General features: G+C 48.8%; 6 protein-coding genes across 6 annotated transcripts; 3 read left to right on the top strand and 3 right to left on the bottom strand.

The window, feature by feature from the left end:
• Positions 1-154: 154 nt before the first annotated feature.
• FVEG_13345 (hypothetical protein) lies at positions 155-4,964 on the top strand (the record flags this gene model as incomplete). Its single annotated transcript, XM_018902716.1, has 5 exons — positions 155-275; positions 344-828; positions 884-1,284; positions 1,333-2,902; positions 2,955-4,964. 5 exons carry the CDS (start codon positions 155-157, stop codon positions 4,962-4,964), a joined length of 4,587 nt encoding a protein of 1,528 aa, XP_018761521.1.
• Positions 4,965-5,778: 814 nt separating this feature from the next.
• On the bottom strand, positions 5,779-7,161 carry FVEG_13344 (hypothetical protein). Its single transcript, XM_018902715.1, has one exon. It carries the CDS (start codon positions 7,054-7,056, stop codon positions 5,968-5,970), a length of 1,089 nt encoding a protein of 362 aa, XP_018761520.1. The 5' UTR covers positions 7,057-7,161; the 3' UTR covers positions 5,779-5,967.
• A 3,618-nt stretch (positions 7,162-10,779) lies between these two features.
• On the top strand, positions 10,780-12,168 carry FVEG_13343 (endo-1,4-beta-xylanase C). The gene is made up of 2 exons (XM_018902714.1): positions 10,780-11,388; positions 11,441-12,168. The coding sequence occupies exons 1-2, from the start codon at positions 10,942-10,944 to the stop codon at positions 11,978-11,980; spliced, it is 987 nt and encodes a 328-aa protein (XP_018761519.1). The 5' UTR covers positions 10,780-10,941; the 3' UTR covers positions 11,981-12,168.
• Positions 12,169-13,273: 1,105 nt separating this feature from the next.
• FVEG_13342 (hypothetical protein) lies at positions 13,274-14,904 on the top strand (the record flags this gene model as incomplete). The annotated part of the gene is made up of 5 exons (XM_018902713.1): positions 13,274-13,477; positions 13,525-13,944; positions 13,988-14,406; positions 14,452-14,531; positions 14,582-14,904. 5 exons carry the CDS (start codon positions 13,274-13,276, stop codon positions 14,902-14,904), a joined length of 1,446 nt encoding a protein of 481 aa, XP_018761518.1.
• A 403-nt stretch (positions 14,905-15,307) lies between these two features.
• FVEG_13341 (hypothetical protein) lies at positions 15,308-16,357 on the bottom strand (the record flags this gene model as incomplete). Its single annotated transcript, XM_018902712.1, has 3 exons — positions 15,308-15,634; positions 15,698-16,049; positions 16,104-16,357. The coding sequence occupies 3 exons, from the start codon at positions 16,355-16,357 to the stop codon at positions 15,308-15,310; spliced, it is 933 nt and encodes a 310-aa protein (XP_018761517.1).
• A 1,036-nt stretch (positions 16,358-17,393) lies between these two features.
• FVEG_17505 (hypothetical protein) lies at positions 17,394-18,529 on the bottom strand (the record flags this gene model as incomplete). The annotated part of the gene is made up of 2 exons (XM_018906753.1): positions 17,394-17,931; positions 17,973-18,529. The coding sequence occupies 2 exons, from the start codon at positions 18,527-18,529 to the stop codon at positions 17,394-17,396; spliced, it is 1,095 nt and encodes a 364-aa protein (XP_018761516.1).
• Positions 18,530-18,554: the final 25 nt, after the last annotated feature.

Below are 18,554 nucleotides of genomic sequence, written 5' to 3'. Positions count from 1 at the left end.
GGATACCTGACCAATCGCGTCAAGACAAAGGCCAGGTTTTATGCCCTTGACGCCCAATTTTCCCCTCTTCGAACTCACATACTCCTAATGACCATTACACCGGCAGGCCCTCAAAGCCTCTAGCTGTGAGCGACAGGTCATAGGCTCGTTGATCATGTCCGATTCAAAACGGCCGTCTTTGAGAGCCTTTATCAGGCGCCTCAACCCTGTAAAAGGCAACGAATCAAACAGTGACCCTACAGGCACTGCTGCGAGTACGCCGCTCGTATCCCAGAGTATGTGCCAGCCCGCCCAGGTTTTATACTTATATCAGGATGGGGACATCACTGATTTCTCATCACAGACAGATTATCAGCTGGTTTGCCGTCTGCGTCAGCATCTTCCATATCTGTACCTCCAGTGAGTGTCGCTGGTACCAAAGATCCGCGATCAGAAAATGGTTCGGTCGGATTGTCAGCCTCAAAGGCTGAACCTACCGCCACCATATCGACAACTGATTATGAATACAACGGTCAGAAAGAGCTGTTCCAGAAGCTTTGGAAAGAGGCAATCGATAATGTCCAGGCATCAAAAGACGGTGAAAAGTTGTCAGAAGTCATTCGAGCTCAGGAACAGAGTTCAACAGAAGGTGCTCAAATTACCCTGCCAGACTTGATAAAGAGACTGGAAACTGAGATGGAGCGTTTTGGTACACGCAAAAGGTTGGCTGAAGCGATGGAAAAGATTGTCCCGCATCTCAATCGATTCGCTGTTGTTGGCGATATCGCTGTTAGCACGAATCCCAACCCTGCTGCCCTCCCATGGGCCGCTGTACGCTTCCTTCTTATGGTACATCATTCCCCAACTAGTTTCTGTACTATGAGATCAAGCTAATCTTGCTCAGAATCTTACAGCTGGTGAAGAGATCAGAGGCAAGATTGTCGAGGGCATCGCCGAAATCACTATTCTAGTCTTCGAGTGCAGCGTTTACCACGAGCTTTACCTCACTTCATCCGCTTCCACAGACCTTCCTATAAATGCGAGCCTCCGACAGACAATTATTGATGCGCTCTCTCACTGTATAAGGTTTCTTGTATTTGCTCTTCGTCGCCAACAAGCAGCAGCAAAGGCCTTCACAGATGCCTTTCGCCTAGAGGATTTTACCGGATATTTGAAAGACCTCAATGTTTCGAAAGACAAGCTACATGATGCTGGTTCACTCTGTGAAATACATCATAGCTCTCAAAGCCGAGATCAACTTAGGTCTTTGCATGATTTGATCGTCGATATGAGGCTGGAGTCCAGGTATGAATCAAAAGCGAGGCATTCTGCCATAGTCTAACGCGCTTCCAGTGAAAGGGCGGAGGAAAGGGTCAAGTCGCAGCTGAGGAATCTCCTTGTTGATCCCAAAGATGTCTTCGATCATATTTACCACCCACACGACTCCTTGTGTCTTCAGGGAACGCGAGTACAGGTTCTCCATGACATAGAAAAATGGGCTCACGATCCCTCAAGTCCGACCATCTGTTGGCTTCCAGGCCTTGCTGGTACCGGCAAGAGCACAATTTCACGTACTATTTCTCGAAATCTAAAGACCAAAAGCCTCGGCGCTAGCTTCTTCTTCAAGAAAGGTGCAGGCAATCGAGGAAATGGTCGACATTTGTTCTCAATACTGGCATATCAACTGGCCTTATACCTCCCTCCCATTCTCCCATATATCTTGGAGGCTGTGAAGGAGGATCACTCGCTCAACATGGCACCTATTCAAATCCAATGGCAGAAGCTGATCCTAAGTCCACTTTCCAGACTCCAGGACGAGGGGCTCGCTAAGCCTATTGTATTCGTTCTTGACGCATTGGATGAGTGTGACGAACAAGATCGTGGCGAGATCTTTCGTCTATTACTGGCGACATGCCCGGTGGTACTGCGAGTCTTTCTCACCAGCAGACCAGAGCTTGATATCGTGGGACACTTCGCGAATGAACCGCTTCATAAAGAAATCGTGCTTCATAAGCTCCAGGTTGGATCTATAGAAAGCGACTTCCGTGTCTACCTCCGTCAGGCGATGGGGAGCTTCGTGGCAGAGTACAATCGTACTCATCGCCAGAAGCATATGCAGTTATCCCCAGACTGGCCTGGAGAGGAACGATTCGAGCTACTGCTTCACAAAGCCCTACCACTATTCATCGCAGCTGCGACTTTTGTGCGCATGATCTGTGATAGACACTGGGCAAAGAGTCCTGATTATAAAATCGACTTCATCATCGATAAGTCCTCGAGAGTCAGTTCCGCGTATGAGGCTCTGTACAAGCCTGTCCTGAGCCTCATATTGAGTGGTGCGCCTGATGAAGACAAGGACGAGGTTAGACAAAGCTTTTTGGATATCATTGGATCTCTTGTCCTACTCGCTAGTCCTCTGCCGATAGTTCCACTGGCTAACCTTCTGGGCGTTGATGCATGGTCTATATCCAGCCAGATCGACCCTTTGCGTTCTGTGATCGATGTCCCTGAAGATGATGGCCCTCTCCGACTATTCCATCTTTCGTTCCGAGATTATATCCTGAGTCAATCTGCTGGGGATCTACAGGTGAGCGAACTGGAGACACAGGCCAGACTCGCAAGTAGATGTCTGGGTCTTATGAGAGAAACATTAAAGGCTGATATCTGTGGAATTTTGTCACCTGGGAAGAGTCTATCAGATATTGAACCATCTGTTATCGATGATCATTTGTCCGCCGAGATTCAGTATGCATGCTTGTATTGGATTCACCATCTCAAATCAGCTGGCAGGCGTGTTGATGACGAAGATGATGCGCATCGCTTTCTTCAAAGTCATTTTTCGAACTGGCTTGAGGTTTTATGTCTCCTCGGAAGACTTGACGATGCCCTTCGGACACTCCAAGAGTTACAAAGTATGGTTGACGTAGGTAGCATCCATCAGACTCCTTTGATACCAACACTGACCAGTGCGACAGGAGACTTCTGGAGCAAGTGTACTGCAATTCATTCGAGACTCAATACAGTTCATTCGCTATTTCCGCACCGGCATAGAAGAAACACCTCTCCAGATATACCATTCCGGAACCATCTTCAGTCCAAAAGGGAGCATCGCTCCAACTCCACTCAAGGACCGTCACTACCCCGACTATATCATGCAGCCCTCCAACGTAGATTTAAACTGGCCACAGAGCCAGAGCCTTCAGATTGTTAATGAAAGACTATCACAGCTGGCATTTCTTCCCGATAACAAATTAGCCTCGATTTGCAACATGGGAAATCTTAGAGTTTGGGACCCGAGGTCATGTTCTCGTTTGCGCAGCATAAGTCACGGCTTTAAGCGGGGATATATAACGACTCTAGCATGTTATAACAGCAGAATTATAGCAGCTGGATGGCCTGATATGATCAGGGTTTGGGATCTTGACACTGGTGCAGGCGTTTGGACCCTTGAAGGTTTATCTGGTGCCGAAAGTATTGCATTTTCTGATGATGGCAATTTTATTTGCTCAGTCTGTACGCGTTATCTTGAAAGTGTAGCGTTAATCTACAGGCTTGACACAGGTAAGTGCGTCTCTGAGTTTGAGATACCAGACAATCCCCGACCTGTACTCTTGTCACCAAAGGGTCAGTGGATAGCGGCCATCGCTCAGAACTTTATGCTTCTTTCACAATGGGGTCACTCCCAAAAGCCTTCCTGGACTTTCCTCGGACCTCAACACGAGAATGACATCGTAAGATTCTCAAGCGATGGCACTTTGGTCTCTTCACTATCATCGGCATTTAAAATGGTTAAGGTCTGGAGCACAGAGTCACACAAGTGTCTTCATACACTGCGCTTTGAAACGCCGATCGTCCATGACCAACTGGCTCTCAACAAGGACTGGCTGATAGTCAGTCTGAATAATCATCGGACTCTCGTCCATGACATGAAGACCGGGGCCGTGTTCAAGACTGTCTGCAATCGCTTCATGGCTGGACCCGTTATCTCAGACGACGGAGCCTTGCTCGCCGGCCAGTCGCTGGAAGCAGCCGTCAGGATATGGGATCTTACATCAAGGACTTCGACAGACAGCACAGCCATCCGACGACCAATGGGGGTGGATTTGGTGACACCTTTTAGGGACGCTAACACCATACTCTCCCATAGCTGGGGGGACATCAAGATCTGGAATATGGTGAGTGCAGTCTGCAAAGAAGCACTAGAACCAGAAGTCCCCTTGGAGACCCAGACATTCGTAGCAGCTGCGACGAGTGCCCCGGTATTTGCGATATTGAAAGATACAACCGTTGAAATTTGGAACACCAATCCTTTACGTCATGTCGGCACCTTGGAGCGGACGTTCAGTTGTCTTGGGGAGCGTTATTATTGCCTCGCAATCTCTGCAAACGGTGAACGACTGGCTGTTGGGTCGTCAGAGCCAGGTACAGTTGAGATCTGGGATGTGAAAAATGCAGTTCTCCAGTATACACTGGACGTTCCCCTGAAAGACTTTCCTTGTGTCGCTTTTTCATCAGACGCTTCCAAGATTGCATATCTAATCTGGGGAGCCATCGAGGTTCGCTGTCTCCCTGGACTCAAAAAGCTGACTATCAAAACTGGGATGGAGCCCGGAGTGTCTTTTATACGCACTCTAGCATTTCGAGGCGAACGACTCATAGGGGTAGATTTGAACACCCAGGTGCAGGTCTGGAATACATCTACAGGGGAAAGTCTGTTTCTTTCCCAGCCTTGTCCGGAGCTCCCGCATGTCGGCATGGGAACCAGCTTTCTCAACCTTGATGCGGTTCTTCAACTTGGTCAAGCTGACAATAACGTACTGGGAGCATATTACATCGGTCACGATCCCGCTTGGGTTATGAGAAATGGTGAGAGGATACTCTGGCTGCCACCAGATTACAAACCCGAGTCCGCATACATGTCGGGAACGACGATGGTCCTTGGAACGTATTCCGGGCGTGTACTATTCCTGTACCTGAAGGGGTAGGGTCGAAGCGTAGGTAGTCCAAACTTTGGATTCGTGCCTTCAGCGTAGGACGTTGTTGGAGGAATATCCCCTAATGAGTGATTGGTCGTGGCTACGATCGAAGTTTTGCTAAGACACAGCAAGGATCTTGTATTTACCCACGAATCAAATCAATCGTCAAAGATGTTCCCGCCAGAGACCGCTTTCTAAAACAAGCTAACTAACGCAGGGGCAACCATTGACCCCTGTTGAAAGTCCCAACTAAGCCTAGACTGAGACTTGTTTGCGAACTTGAGATTCGTACAAGTCCCAATCGGCCATAAATACTATTGAAACATATTACCGGCTAAAACACCGATAACCGAGGCCTTTTGTTTATCCTCCACTATACATATGTCGATGGTGATGTGGAGAGAATAATTTGGTCATCAGACGAGAGAAACGGGATGTACGGATATGCCGAAGGGCCTTTGGTCCAGAAACATGCTTATTCGTATCAGATCGCGCTGTGGCGGTACTAAGTAAGACCAGAAATTAGACCCATGTCATCACATTACATTTTTCTGGGAATGTTAGCGCTAGCCCGCGCTGTCGGGACCCGCGGGCTCAACGGAATGGTGGACAAGATGAATCACCAAGATGCAGTACGAGACTGAATTGACAAAACTTCACAGAAGACCGATGATGCCTTGTAGAGATGATACATGCTTGTCCCTCAGCCACATGGTTTTTCTGTGGTAATAGTTAAACATTCACTGACTGAGGACACGAGAGATTTAATTCTCCAACACTAGCAGCGACAGATATTCACAAACAATTGGCACAAAGGAGTTCAGCCAGGAAGATTATATTTACAAGAAGTGTATCTAGTTTACAAATAAAGCTGAAGAATGTTCTCTTCTTATCGAGTCCAGAATAAAGTTTTCCTCCAAGACGCCAGCGCATGACATGACTTCAAAACACCACGTCCCGCGTGCATCATGTCAAATCACTGACATCCAATCATTTTTCTTACTGCACACGCTTAGAGACGGTGAGCAGCGAAGTGGCGAGCGTGGCGGCGGGCCTTGTAAGAGCCAGAAGAGCATCCGCTGCCTGTACCTTTACCGGCAGAAGGGAGAGGAGTGGTCTCAGCGGCAACGGGGGTAGGCTGAGGAGTGGTCTCAGGAGAGTCAGGAATTTCAGGGACAACGGGAGCGGCAGAAGACTCGGTAGAAGAAGCAGGGGCGGTAGAAGCAGGAGCAGAACCCTCGGTGGGAGAAGCACCGGAGCCAGAGTCGGAGCCAGAGTCAGAACCAGAGTCAGAACCAGAGTCAGAACCGCCCTCAACAGTCTTGGTAACATCACCGCCAGCACCGTCAGCAGAACCACGGATGGTACCACCGGGGATGACATCAGGACCAGGCATGACATCGTAAGAGGTAGAGCTTCCCCAGAGGCTGAAGTTGACGGCAGCGTCGTCCTGCTTGTAGACACCGGGGATAGAGACAGAAGTACCGGGGATGCTAGTGGCGCTGTTACCAGTGACCTCGACCTGAGCACAAGCATAGTAGAACTCAGCCTCGCCGGCGTGAGCACCGTGGAGAGCAATGTGCTCACCACGGAGGAGGTACTGTCCATCGGGAAGAGTAGAAGGGATCTTGAAGTGGACAGAGTCCTCGTCCCAAGAGCACCAAGCAGTGGAGCGGAGAGACTCGGCATTGCCAGACTTGCAGATCAAAGCCTGGTGAATCTTGTACCACTTGAGGTCATAAGGGCTGTCACTGGTAGCGTCCTTGACAGGAGCAGCGTAGACCTGGATAGGACCAGGGTGCTGCATTCCAGTACCGCCGAAAGCCTGCTTGAGACCAATCTCGTCGCCGGCCTTGACCTTGAAGACGCCGGTAGAGGGGGTAGAGCCCTTGTTGCAGGTGAAGTCCTTGTCGGTGGGAGAGATGGAACCATCGGGAATGCCCTTGAACTTGGTGGGCATGTAGCCGTTCTGGTGCTTGCGGATGTACTGGTTATCAGTACCCTCCTGTTGGCCACCAAGGGTGAGCTTATCGAAGGTGTAGTGAGCGCTGACAGCGGAGGCCAGGCCGAGAAGAGCGGAAACATAAGTGGTGGTCTTCATGATGAAATGATTGGAATGGTAAAGTCGCAAGCGAACTTGATAGAATGAATGTTAGGTTGAAAGAATGAAGTGAGAGACTAGCTCTTTGAAAAGAATGAAATGGACTGATTGGAAAAGGATGCTTCTTCTCAGTCTGGAGGGCTGTCGAAGATGTTTATATACCAACTCATCATGATCGTGTTGTGGGAGTCGTCGTTCGGGACAAGGTTATGCTCGACAAGGTTCGGCGTACATAAGCTTGCTCTGCTTTACCGTTTACGCTTAACTCTGTCTCAAGTTCTTAAAAATGCAAGGTCCATGGTGGCCTGTTTGCCATGTCCCGTCTTGGCTTGAACCGTGGAATTTTTCCATCTGTTTCCACCTGTTGTCGTGTTTCAATGATGGACCTTCAATTTTACTCCAGACGTTTAGTTTCTCGGCGGATCAACGTGATTTGCTGAGATCCCTGACTCTCTAGTTTCATCGTGTTTCGACGACAGGGGAGGTTTGCTGACTTGGGGTTTAGTAATTGAGTTTGGCCAATGAGATGCCAAAGTGAGATACGGTCTTATCGTTATCTTGCGGCTCCGTGGACTGAGGTGCTAAGCGGAAGCTAATATCTTGTACCTGCAGTGTAATACCTTTAATGTTATTTAGAGTTTGAACCTGAGAATAACCATACAGGTATGCTAACCTTGACACATGTCGTCGTTGGCAGTAGAGGCTCACTAACAAGTCCCCTCTGTTTCACGTATATTGAACTGTTAGGTGGCATCCCACCACTTCAGACGTTTCAACCATTCTAAATTCGGCTAGCCAGTCTCGCCGCGGCTTGCCTGTGCTCCTTATACCAATCCCAATTGAGCCTAGGTCTCGTTTGAGCTCGTTCAAGGTCCCGATTCATTGGAACCATGTCTGTTCGCAAGACAAGGAATATCACATCAGGCCATTGCTTTTGTGTCGCACCTCTTCAGGTCGGCAGTTCGTATTGATTCCAAGCCCCTTGAGCATTGCTTCAGCTTGCGGTGGCATGAGGGGGAGAACAAAAATTTTTGCAAAGCTGACGCAGATCATAATGTCGCTGTTATGGGAGCATATTCGCCTGCAGCCCAGGTAAGCAAGTCTTCTGAAGGATATTGGGATATTCAGCAGGGTTCTATCAGCTTACGGTCTACGATAAGCGCGCCCCTTATAGATAGACTGGACCACGATCAAAGCACAGAGCAGCCATCACGCTCTTCATCCGGCATAGCTCATGCACAGTGATCATATTAGAGATCACTCGCGGGGATTTAAGGAGCCGCAATGACCTGGCCATATGCAGCTAAGCGCTCCCGTAGTTAAAAGCCACCAATCAAGCAACTGGTACTGAAAGTTCAAGATATGGTGGCGCATCATCGCATTTCTGCGCGGGCGGGAAGATGTGCGGCAAATTGAAAGGAGCAGCATCTCATTACACCTGGCATGGGTATAGATCTCAGACCAGACGTGGGCAGCAGAATACACTTTCGCATGTAAGTCTGACGGGCTTGGCATTGCGATTGATTACGCGGCATGGGACTCGGGAGGCAAAGATAGGGGGAGAGTTTGTCGGAGACAATGCAAGGTGGACACTACGGAATAGATACATACAATGTATGTACTTGCCGTTCAGACCTACGGCTAGGAGCTTGAATCATCTCACTCCACTACTCATGGCGTACTTCGGTATCCTTGACTATCGTTGTCACTGTTACTACAATACCAGTAACACATCTGATGACTCTCCATCCGGATTCACAGAATGCGTTTGAGTTTCGTGAACTCTAGTTCTAGAGTCTACTACGACTTTACGGTCGAGCGCGTAATGTTTACCCTTACATCATGCCGACATGGATGGGGGGACATTGTAGCAGATAGCCCGTTGCATTGCTCGATAGGCTGTCTAGACAAGTATGTTCTCAGTAGTCTTGTCTTGCGCCCGACACAAGTAACCAAAGTTTAGCATCACACCTTCTTCCTAGTTACTCAAGTCGCACGGGGTTAGAGTATCAAGGCTGGCTATAGTGAGGATGTCGGTGTAGTGAAGTATTGTTGAAGAATGAAAGCCGGGTGACGGCGGGTCGAGGAAATGGAAACAGTGTGCAGGCGAGATTCGAATTACTGCGCCTTGTTGGAATATTGCATGAAGAACTGGAAGTTGAGGGGAATCTACAGAGAAGAAAGAGAGTCGGACTATTGGTATTTATACTCCCGTCGTTCCCGCGAAAGTGGAAGTCATCGATAGCAAAGTGGGTTCAGTTCGGTGGGGCATGAGATAAGATAGAGCAGATAGGTAACACATGGTGAAGCATTGTGCAATATCTTACCCTACATTTAACAGAAGCATATTAATATTATACCCATCGTAAGACGTTATTGGAGATTGATTGATTCAGTTGATAATCTTCACTCTATTGTTAATTTATCTTCAATTTCTCTGTGAATTTTTCGGAACCCTTTTCCAATGGAAGATTATCGTCTTTACTTCCAAACGATGATGCGTGATCTACTCCGTACGTCTCACGCTATTCACGCTGTTCGCATTGTAAATGATGACATGTCCTTCAATATTGCATCACGAATCTCATAGGAGCGGTAATCATAGAGGCGCAGTCAATGATGACATTACTGAATTCATCCACCAGCATATTGAACACCATTCTTCAATGCGACGTTGATGCCCTCATTCTTCTCTCTTTGGAGGAATTTCAATATTGACATGACTATCATGCTACGTCTATTCAACCTTGAACGATCACGAGACAGCGTGAGCAGAATATCCGGTGATATCCAATTCACCCGGTCGATCCCAGCTGATGCGCGCCTGTCAAACCCGTAGCTGAATACCGCTCAGGAGTCAGACAATTATCATTACCACCTCCTATAAAGATGAAACCAGAATCGAGCAAGTTGTCCAACTCTCCGTGCCGGTATCCGTTTACCCAATGCTAACGATTGGTGGCTTTACGCGGAGAAATATTACCCCAAAATGATTCTCGATTCGGCATATATCTAGAATATCACCACCACCCCATACATGAAACGTGACCCACGTGTTTTCCTTGGGAACGACGCTGAACGAGCTCACGTTCCTGAATTGGGCATCTGGCTCGTGCTTTTAGCTGATACGGGATTGGTCTCACGTCTCAAGGGGCCTATTCAGCCGAAATGAGACCCCTGCCAGCCCTGCTAGTACCATTGTCTGTGGGGCGTTGGTCAGGACTGACACATACTAGCTCCCTTCAGCTCTGGCCTTTTTTGAGTTCTTGTTCGAGTTTCACCTGAAGTTGATGAAAACAAGTCCGCCAAGTAAACAGAATATCGTCTCAACTCTTGTCGATCTCCTGGCCATCGGCAGAAGACACGAAACAAAACATACCATTTAGCCGTACATCAGATGACGATGAGGCCAAAAGCAAAGGCCCGAATTACGGGGTCGTGGTATATGCACCCCAGAAACAATGTAATGCAAAAACGCAAGACAGGCCAAAAGTTCCGTTAATATGGAGATTATCCAGGAGATAGAGCCGCCTCGACTCACGTACCCCTGTCTCGGCATAACTCCTTTCAACGACAATCTATCTCGAACAGCCCTAGGTACTCGGAGCACCGTCCGAATACTGAGAAGGGGCTAGCTCATCGGACAATCATCCCGGGCACTGACTCTTCGAGAACAGCATCGTTCTCTAGATGACTAGGACGACCAGAAGAATATATAAGATGGATCTAGTCCACCCTCTCTTGGCACTTGGCATTCTCATCACTCAAACAACTACATTCATTACAACATTTTCACAGCTTCATTCACCGTTTGCAGGTCAAATCAAACGTTTTATCCTTCTTTGTCACATATCTCTATCTACAACACAAGAGACTTATTCCAAAATGAAGCTGTCTTCTTTCCTCTACACCGCCTCGCTGGTCGCGGCCATTCCCACCGCCATCGAGCCCCGCCAGGCCGCCGACAGCATCAACAAGCTGATCAAGAACAAGGGCAAGCTCTACTACGGAACCATCACCGACCCCAACCTGCTCGGCGTCGCAAAGGACACCGCCGTCATCAAGGCCGACTTTGGCGCCGTCACCCCCGAGAACTCGGGCAAGTGGGACGCCACCGAGCCCAGCCAGGGCAACTTCAACTTCGGTAGCTTCGACCAGGTCGTCAACTTTGCTCAGCAGAATGGCCTCAAGGTCCGAGGTCACACTCTGGTCTGGCACTCTCAGCTCCCTCAGTGGGTTAAGAACATCAACGACAAGGCTACTCTGACCAAGGTCATTGAGAACCACGTCACCCAAGTCGTTGGACGCTACAAGGGCAAGATCTACGCCTGGGTATGTTTTCTTGCCTCGACCTTCTCAAAGATGAATTTGCTAACATGTTCAGGACGTTGTCAACGAGATCTTCGACTGGGACGGTACCCTCCGAAAGGATTCTCACTTCAACAACGTCTTCGGCAACGATGACTACGTTGGCATTGCCTTCCGCGCCGCCCGCAAGGCTGACCCCAACGCCAAGCTGTACATCAACGACTACAGCCTCGACTCCGCCAGCGCCTCCAAGGTCACCAAGGGCATGGTCCCCTCCGTCAAGAAGTGGCTCAGCCAGGGCGTTCCCGTCGACGGCATTGGCTCCCAGTCTCACCTTGACCCCGGTGCCGCTGGCCAAGTCCAGGGTGCTCTCACTGCCCTCGCCAACTCTGGTGTCAAGGAGGTTGCCATCACCGAGCTCGACATCCGCACTGCCCCCGCCAACGACTACGCCACCGTCACCAAGGCCTGCCTAAACGTCCCCAAGTGCATTGGTATCACCGTCTGGGGTGTCTCTGACAAGAACTCTTGGCGCAAGGAGCACGACAGCCTTCTGTTCGACTCCAACTACAACCCCAAGCCTGCTTACACTGCTGTTGTCAACGCTCTCCGCTAAATGTGGCTTGCGTGACAGGATCAGATCTCTGGTCTTGAGGGGGAGCATCGTTGCAGTTGCTTTTGGTCATCACCGTATTCTTCTTTTATAACTCTGTATATAGTTGTTTGTTTGTACAAAATCTCGTCAAAATGGTAACTGCTTGGTCGGTTGTTGGAAGATAGCTGGGCTAGTAGTCAATACATATCCTTACCATTGAATTTATGTTCTCAGTGATTCACCTACCTAGATGTAGTATAATGGACTGTCAAAAGCCTGCTGAGTGGGGTGAGAGTAGCATGTGTGATGATAGCCCTTCAGATAAGAGTACCAACAACAGTGCCTAGGTCCAGTGATGTTCGTAAGCCGGTAGTTGAATATGGCTTGGCCCTTCCGCCAAGATCTTGTTATGATAGCGGACGAGAAAGTTCCGGCAAAGATTGTTTGTGTGAAGATTCCGGTAGCCAATCGGTAAGTATTCGACAATCTGTCCCGGATTCGCAGTGCCACCACGCTCCGGAAGCTAGATGAAGAGCCGGAAACATGATAATCTGGTCCAACGGGGAAGATTGCATACTTGGCGTTTCTGGGCATCTGCGGGGATATGCATCCTCATACAGACCAGCGAGTCTGGGCGTAGGGGTTTCCAGGTCAGAGCGATAGGCTTGCCCACCGTAATGATCGCGGGAACTGGTATTCATCACTCGTGTATCCCTCTCTGCGCCCATCAAACCAAACTCAGATTGACCTTCTGTCGTTCCTTTCCGTTATATCTTCTAGCCACTTCAGCCACAAACTCTGCTTTCTCAAGCACAATTCATCGCTCCCGACATATCTCGAGAAACTTGATGGGCAGCGACGCCAACAGACGAAATAATTCGCTCAAGACAATGGCGATGTTCTCGCCAAGACATCTTCAACACTCTTTTCCCCCAAACACCTTCCAAGAAAGCCCTAGTCTGCACATTTAAGCATGATTTAAGCGTCGCTACCCCGCCTGCCAAGATGATCTTGGCGTGGAGGAGGAGGAGGGGATTAAAGTTCTTCGAGAATAACGCTATCCAATGGATTTTTCGTATTGGGATCCCCGCATAGCTTTACGGGCGCAGAGAAGATGATGGCTGACAAGATACGGTATTTTGCGGATTGACGTCAACGAGTGGCATGCAATGAAACCTTGATGTCGGGGAGGATTGTAACTGCATGATGGAACGGTGGCATTAGAATGACCGGGTGAGGCTGTGTATAAAGAGGGAGATCGCCCTCGCATTGTATGACGGTCATCTGCCAACCAACTACCACAAAAGCCACAATATGGGTACTCGTCACTCTTTGGACAAGCGAGAGAGAGACCTTGGTGCTCTCGATGAGGTCGAGGAGGTCCTCAAGACAGCCCCCCAGGCACGCGACTACTCAGGCGCGCATGAAAAGACTGACCCCCGTGAGATCGCCCTCGTGCGAAAGCTCGACTGGTGGATCATGCCTATTCTCTGGCTGATGTACTGGCTCAATTACCTCGTCAGTTCCTCCATCAAGTGTCTTTTCGTGAATGCTGACCATTCCAGGACCGAAATGCCATCGCCCTCGCTCGACTCAACACTATCGAAAAAGACCTCAACCTCACCGGCTCCCAATATCAGACCTGCGTCTCGATCCTCTTCGCAAGTTATGTCATCGTCGGTATTCCAGCGAACATGGTCGTTACTCGCGTTCGACCCAGTATATGGATGGCGTCTTGTATGACGGTTTGGGCCATCATCAGTGGCTTGACGGCGTTGAGTCGTAACTATACTGGTTTGCTGCTTACTCGCTTCTTCTTGGGCATTACTGAGGCGCCGTATTATCCTGGTGCGCTGTATATCCTTGCGCGATTCTACACTCGCAAAGAACTTGCGACCCGTATCTCGATTCTGTATACTGGAAACATTCTTGCAACTGCCTTTGCGGGGTTGATCGCCCTCGGCATCTTTGAGATGGACGGAATGGTACGTCCCTAACACCGTCACTCGGCATTCACTAACGTCTTAGGCCAATCTCGCTGGATGGCAATGGCTCTTCATCATCCAAGGCGCCGTAACCCTCATCGTCGCACTGGCCGGCTTCTTCGTCCTCCCCGACGAGCCCCTCACAACACACTGGTTGACCGAACAGGAACGACAACTAGCCCACGAACGAACCCAACGCGACACTGTAGGAAATGCTGGCGAGTCAACAAGCTTCTCTGGCATTCGTGAAGCAGCGAAAGACCCCAAGGTATGGCTCTTCGTCGTCATGCAGCATTGTCATCTTGGTGCGAATGGCTTCAAGAACTTCTTCCCGACTGCTGTCAAGACGCTCGGGTTCAATCAGACTATTACGCTGGTTCTGACGTGCCCACCTTATTTGATTGCGGGAGCGATTTCGATTGCTTGGTCTTGGTCTTCCGGACGGTTTAATGAGCGGACTTGGTAAGTTTATCCACGTTGATGATTGTACTGGTGCTGACCCTGTAGGCACATCACCATCGCCAAGGCTGTCGCGGTGTTTGGTTTCGTTCTTGGTTGTGCGACGCTCAATACGGGTGCTAGATACTGTAAGTTTCCAAGTATCTCAAAGTGAAAGCATCGACACTGACAGATGTAGTTGCAATGTGCGTCTTTTCGATCGGTACATACGCAGTCAACAGTATCATTCTCGGTTGGGTATCTGCCACTTGCTCTCAAACCAAAGAGAAGAAAGCGTGTTCCCTCGCCATCGTCAACTGTATCGCTGTCGCATCATTCATCTGGACTCCGTACATGTGGCCTTCTTCCGACGAACCTCGTTACACAATGGCCATGTCTTCAAGCGCTGCATTGAGTGTCGCGACTGCAATTGGTGCGTGGGGAATGAGGTTCTGGCTCAAGCAGGAGAACAAGAAGATCAGACAATCTGAGAATGAGTCGACGTTGTACTACGCGTATTAGGTACGTTTGCCTGATCAGCAGTCATGCAAGCCGACTGGGAATCGACTACACAGTTGTCACTCCCTTCCGGCATCTATATGTTCATGTCTCGCGCCAAATAGCTCAATTCTGTACATTCCTTCCAAAACTGCATAACTGGTAATAAAAAATCATGAAACCCTTTGTCCTTGACAATGGCAAATTGTCCTAAACCAGACTAGATTCTGGCTTCAACAGCAGAAATAGTCCCTTCGCGCGTATCTCTCGAGTCTAGATTCAGGACGCGACAGATAAACCCCAAAAGGATAACACCGATTTGGCAGAACCGCAAAATTCTCCCATCATGCACCGTACATCGTCCACAGCTCTCGTGGGCTTCAAGCAGGCTGCACGTAAATCGGAAGCCTCGTCAAAACACCGGTATTTAAACAAAAAAGTTGTCGAATTCGTCGGCGGCTTCAACCTGGTCAGTCACCCAGGTGACCGCGGTGCTGGCGTTCCCCGGTGTTCTGATGCCTCGAGTGTAGACAGAGGGCTCAACTCTGACACAAAGCTGCTGAAGCCTAGGCAGGACTTGGAGAATTTTGGTTACGAACTCCATATACCATTCCTTCTTTCGATTCGGGAATGCGTCTCGCGCCCAATCGGCATTTAGACCGTACCCGATGGTGTCAGCGGAAAGCACAAATGCAAAATGGGTCAGTTTTGGCATGGACTTCAGGTTCATAATGGCCTTCGAGATCATGGCTCTCTGCATTCAAGTGTCAGTTGGAAAAGGGTCAAAACATTCGGAGGACGGCTACAGGCTACTCACCAGATCCGTCGCATCGGACGGGGTCACAAATCGGTGCTGACCCCAGGAAAACTTAGGGTTGAGAAACTCGCCAAGAATCAAGTGCTCAAGTTGCGGGAAGTTCTCGCGAATATCATCCAAGATCCTTGTTGTCATTCTGTGATTCATCTCGTACACTGGCATACCTCGAAAGCCCATGATGGCAAGTCGATTGAGCTGGGGAGCTTGGGTCTCTAGGACCTTGTAGATTTCGTAACGAGATACCGTGACCTTCTTCAGGTTGACTGCCTTGCAACAAAGGTCGCCCATGAGCCGAGCGACTTCGGAAGACGGCTTAATCCGCTGGGAAGTCTGTAAATCGAAGTACACATGCCTAGAACGCTTGTGTTGATGACAGTGAACCGAACATGGACAGATGAGAACTGACTTGACGAATTCGTAAAACGGTCCAGTTGGAGATCGGGGATTCTCCTCCAGGAGGAGAGTCAGTCTTGAGGTGATCTGGGAGACATTCCCAGGAAAGGCGATTCTGATAGAAAGCTTATGAAGAAAGATCTCTCTGAGTTTCTTGCAGACAAGAGTGACGGTCTCTAGAGTCTGGTGGTCCATGCCCTCCGCAGTGATCCGAAGGAGCTCCGCTGGCATTCGGTCGAGCGCGGCGTTAGGGTTTCGGATCGCCATGACTTAATTGGGAATGGATAATTCGTCTAGAGAGGCCCTGCAGTTTGGGATAATGCGGAATGCTAAGGGTTGAAGAAGAAGTTTCAGATGGTTGAAGGAGTTGGTTGAAGGATGCGAAGTCAAATTTGGTTTGAGATGGAGTGCGAGGAAGAGATATGATGGAATGAGTGTGATTGAATGCGTTTTGAAGTGAAAGAGAGGAAAATAGCTAGGTGGGGTGAACATGAGAGAATAAAGGGAAAGAGTTGCTTTATCTTTGTAGATAGATTGCGTGCATCGGCACCATAAAGAGGTGAGTGGGTGAATTACTGCTCAACAAACACACATTAATTTCGTGGCAGCTCACAGGCCTAATGCAAAAGGCGACGCAGAGGACCAGACTCAAGTTTTAAAGGAAGTGGGGCAGAGATTGTGTTACACCTAGGATATTCTGGGCATATATCATGATTCAGAGCACAAAGACATCAGAAGAATGAAGAGTTTGCTTTTAGTACTCAGCCATTATTGCAAGTGATCAAGCTTTGTCTAAGTCCCAAATATAGCAGTAGGGAATAGCTCCAAAATACTGATGATTGACCATGTCTTTGTGATTTCCTTGGCCTTTCCATGCCGGGGACTCATTATTCTGTCCTCCAGCAACTCACAATCTTCTTCTGTTGGTAATATGGTTAATATAGCAGTTTTTATCAGATATAAATAAAATGTAAGTTTGTCTTTTTTGATCGCAAGGATAATGCAGTTATATTCATCGCGCCCCAGATCGTTTTCATCACTGAGCCGTAGTGACTGCGGATTCTCCAGATAGGCGAGAAACACGGGCGAAGAAACGGCCTGGCATCTGCCCCTTACTTTGCAAGACCTTCGTGAGCTTGTATTCTTGGCATTGGAGCATCTTCGGTATCACCTGGGAACAGCCGATTTTGTTCAACCCCATTGGTATGGTGACATTCTTATCAGTGCGTATGTTGCCAGGTTTGGATCTTCTGTCATGAGAAAGTGATCGATTTTGCGCACCAGGTTCATCGCCGCATCGAAGTTAATGCGGTCGTGGAAATACTAAACTTCTCTCTGGGGGGTGACCATTGGGTCGTTCCCAAGCCGGATTGAACAAGTCTTTCAATACACCGGTTCCCAGATCAACATCAGAGCTGTTACCGGGCTGCCTATGTTGGAACGGCTGCCGCCCGTCATTGTAGACAAACTCTTCGACCTCTTTGTCAGCACAAATGTATCGGCCATAGTACGACAGATAACAAAAGATCTTGACAGAGATTTTGATCCGTCCCTCAACAGGTCGATGCCTCCAATCGAGCTTATTGCGGATATCCTCCATCAAGGTTATGGAGTGGCCCTCACCTTCCATGAAAGTGAGGAAGCTCAGCTCAACAGTTTGCACGGTTGGCGGCAACTTTGGCAAGAAATTGATAAGATCGGTTTGCTCTACCAGTACATTTGATAGCCCGAAGTGCGTAAGCTGCTGCCATCGGTCGATGGGGAAGACGTCAAATAGCGACGTGTAGTTATACATGTCGACTGTCCAAGAACGTCGGTTCGTGGCAAAGTCAGTATGGAAGCTAAAACGCCTCATATCGGTTGTTTCATAAAGTGATCGTACAAGTCCCCATTGTCATATATATCATAATCTTCGCCAAGATAGAAACCAACGAGAAGTGATAATTGAAGCTTCTGGAAACTGGGGCGCTTTATTATATCGCAGAAATTGTTGTATTCTTCCGTGCCTCGATTCAGGGCGAAGTGACTAATGCCAGTATTTATCTGATTGTCGTCAAGCACAAACTCCGTGACATTGTGCTTCTCTTCGGCTAGGACCTTTGTGATGACTTGAAACCCATGGTATAAGCTCTTGTCTTTTTCCACAGTGTCGTCGCCAAACCAAAGCATGGCGAGTGCCCATCGATGTGTAGGCAAGGGCGTGGGCCATCCTCGGGGCACAGGATAGATGAATCCATATGGAAAAGATCTGATCATAGGTGTTTTGTGCAGAGGCTCAAAAAGACATTCGTGAGCAGCCGGCATGACGACTACTCTCTTCAAGTTTGAGAGTCGTCCAAGAGTGTAACTAAACATATCCTCATTTGTTCCTGACTCTATCACAGCTCGCTGTCGACTTTCCAGCAGATTATAGTACTTGAATGAGTCCTGGTATGACATTGTATTATCCAACTGGTGTTGTTTC

This window comes from Fusarium verticillioides, chromosome 8 (assembly GCF_000149555.1).
Source record: "Fusarium verticillioides 7600 chromosome 8, whole genome shotgun sequence".
NCBI classification, from domain to species: Eukaryota; Fungi; Ascomycota; class Sordariomycetes; order Hypocreales; family Nectriaceae; genus Fusarium; species Fusarium verticillioides.
This window is presented reverse-complemented; position numbering and strand designations above follow the sequence as displayed.

Coding starts and splice junctions, on each gene's coding strand:
- FVEG_13343 (XM_018902714.1), top strand. CDS start 10,942: ATGAAGCTGTCTTCTTTCCTCTACACCGCCTCGCTGGTCGCGGCCATT. Junction 11,389..11,440: donor AGGGCAAGATCTACGCCTGG/GTATGTTTTCTT, acceptor TAACATGTTCAG/GACGTTGTCAACGAGATCTT.
- FVEG_13344 (XM_018902715.1), bottom strand. CDS start 7,056: ATGAAGACCACCACTTATGTTTCCGCTCTTCTCGGCCTGGCCTCCGCT.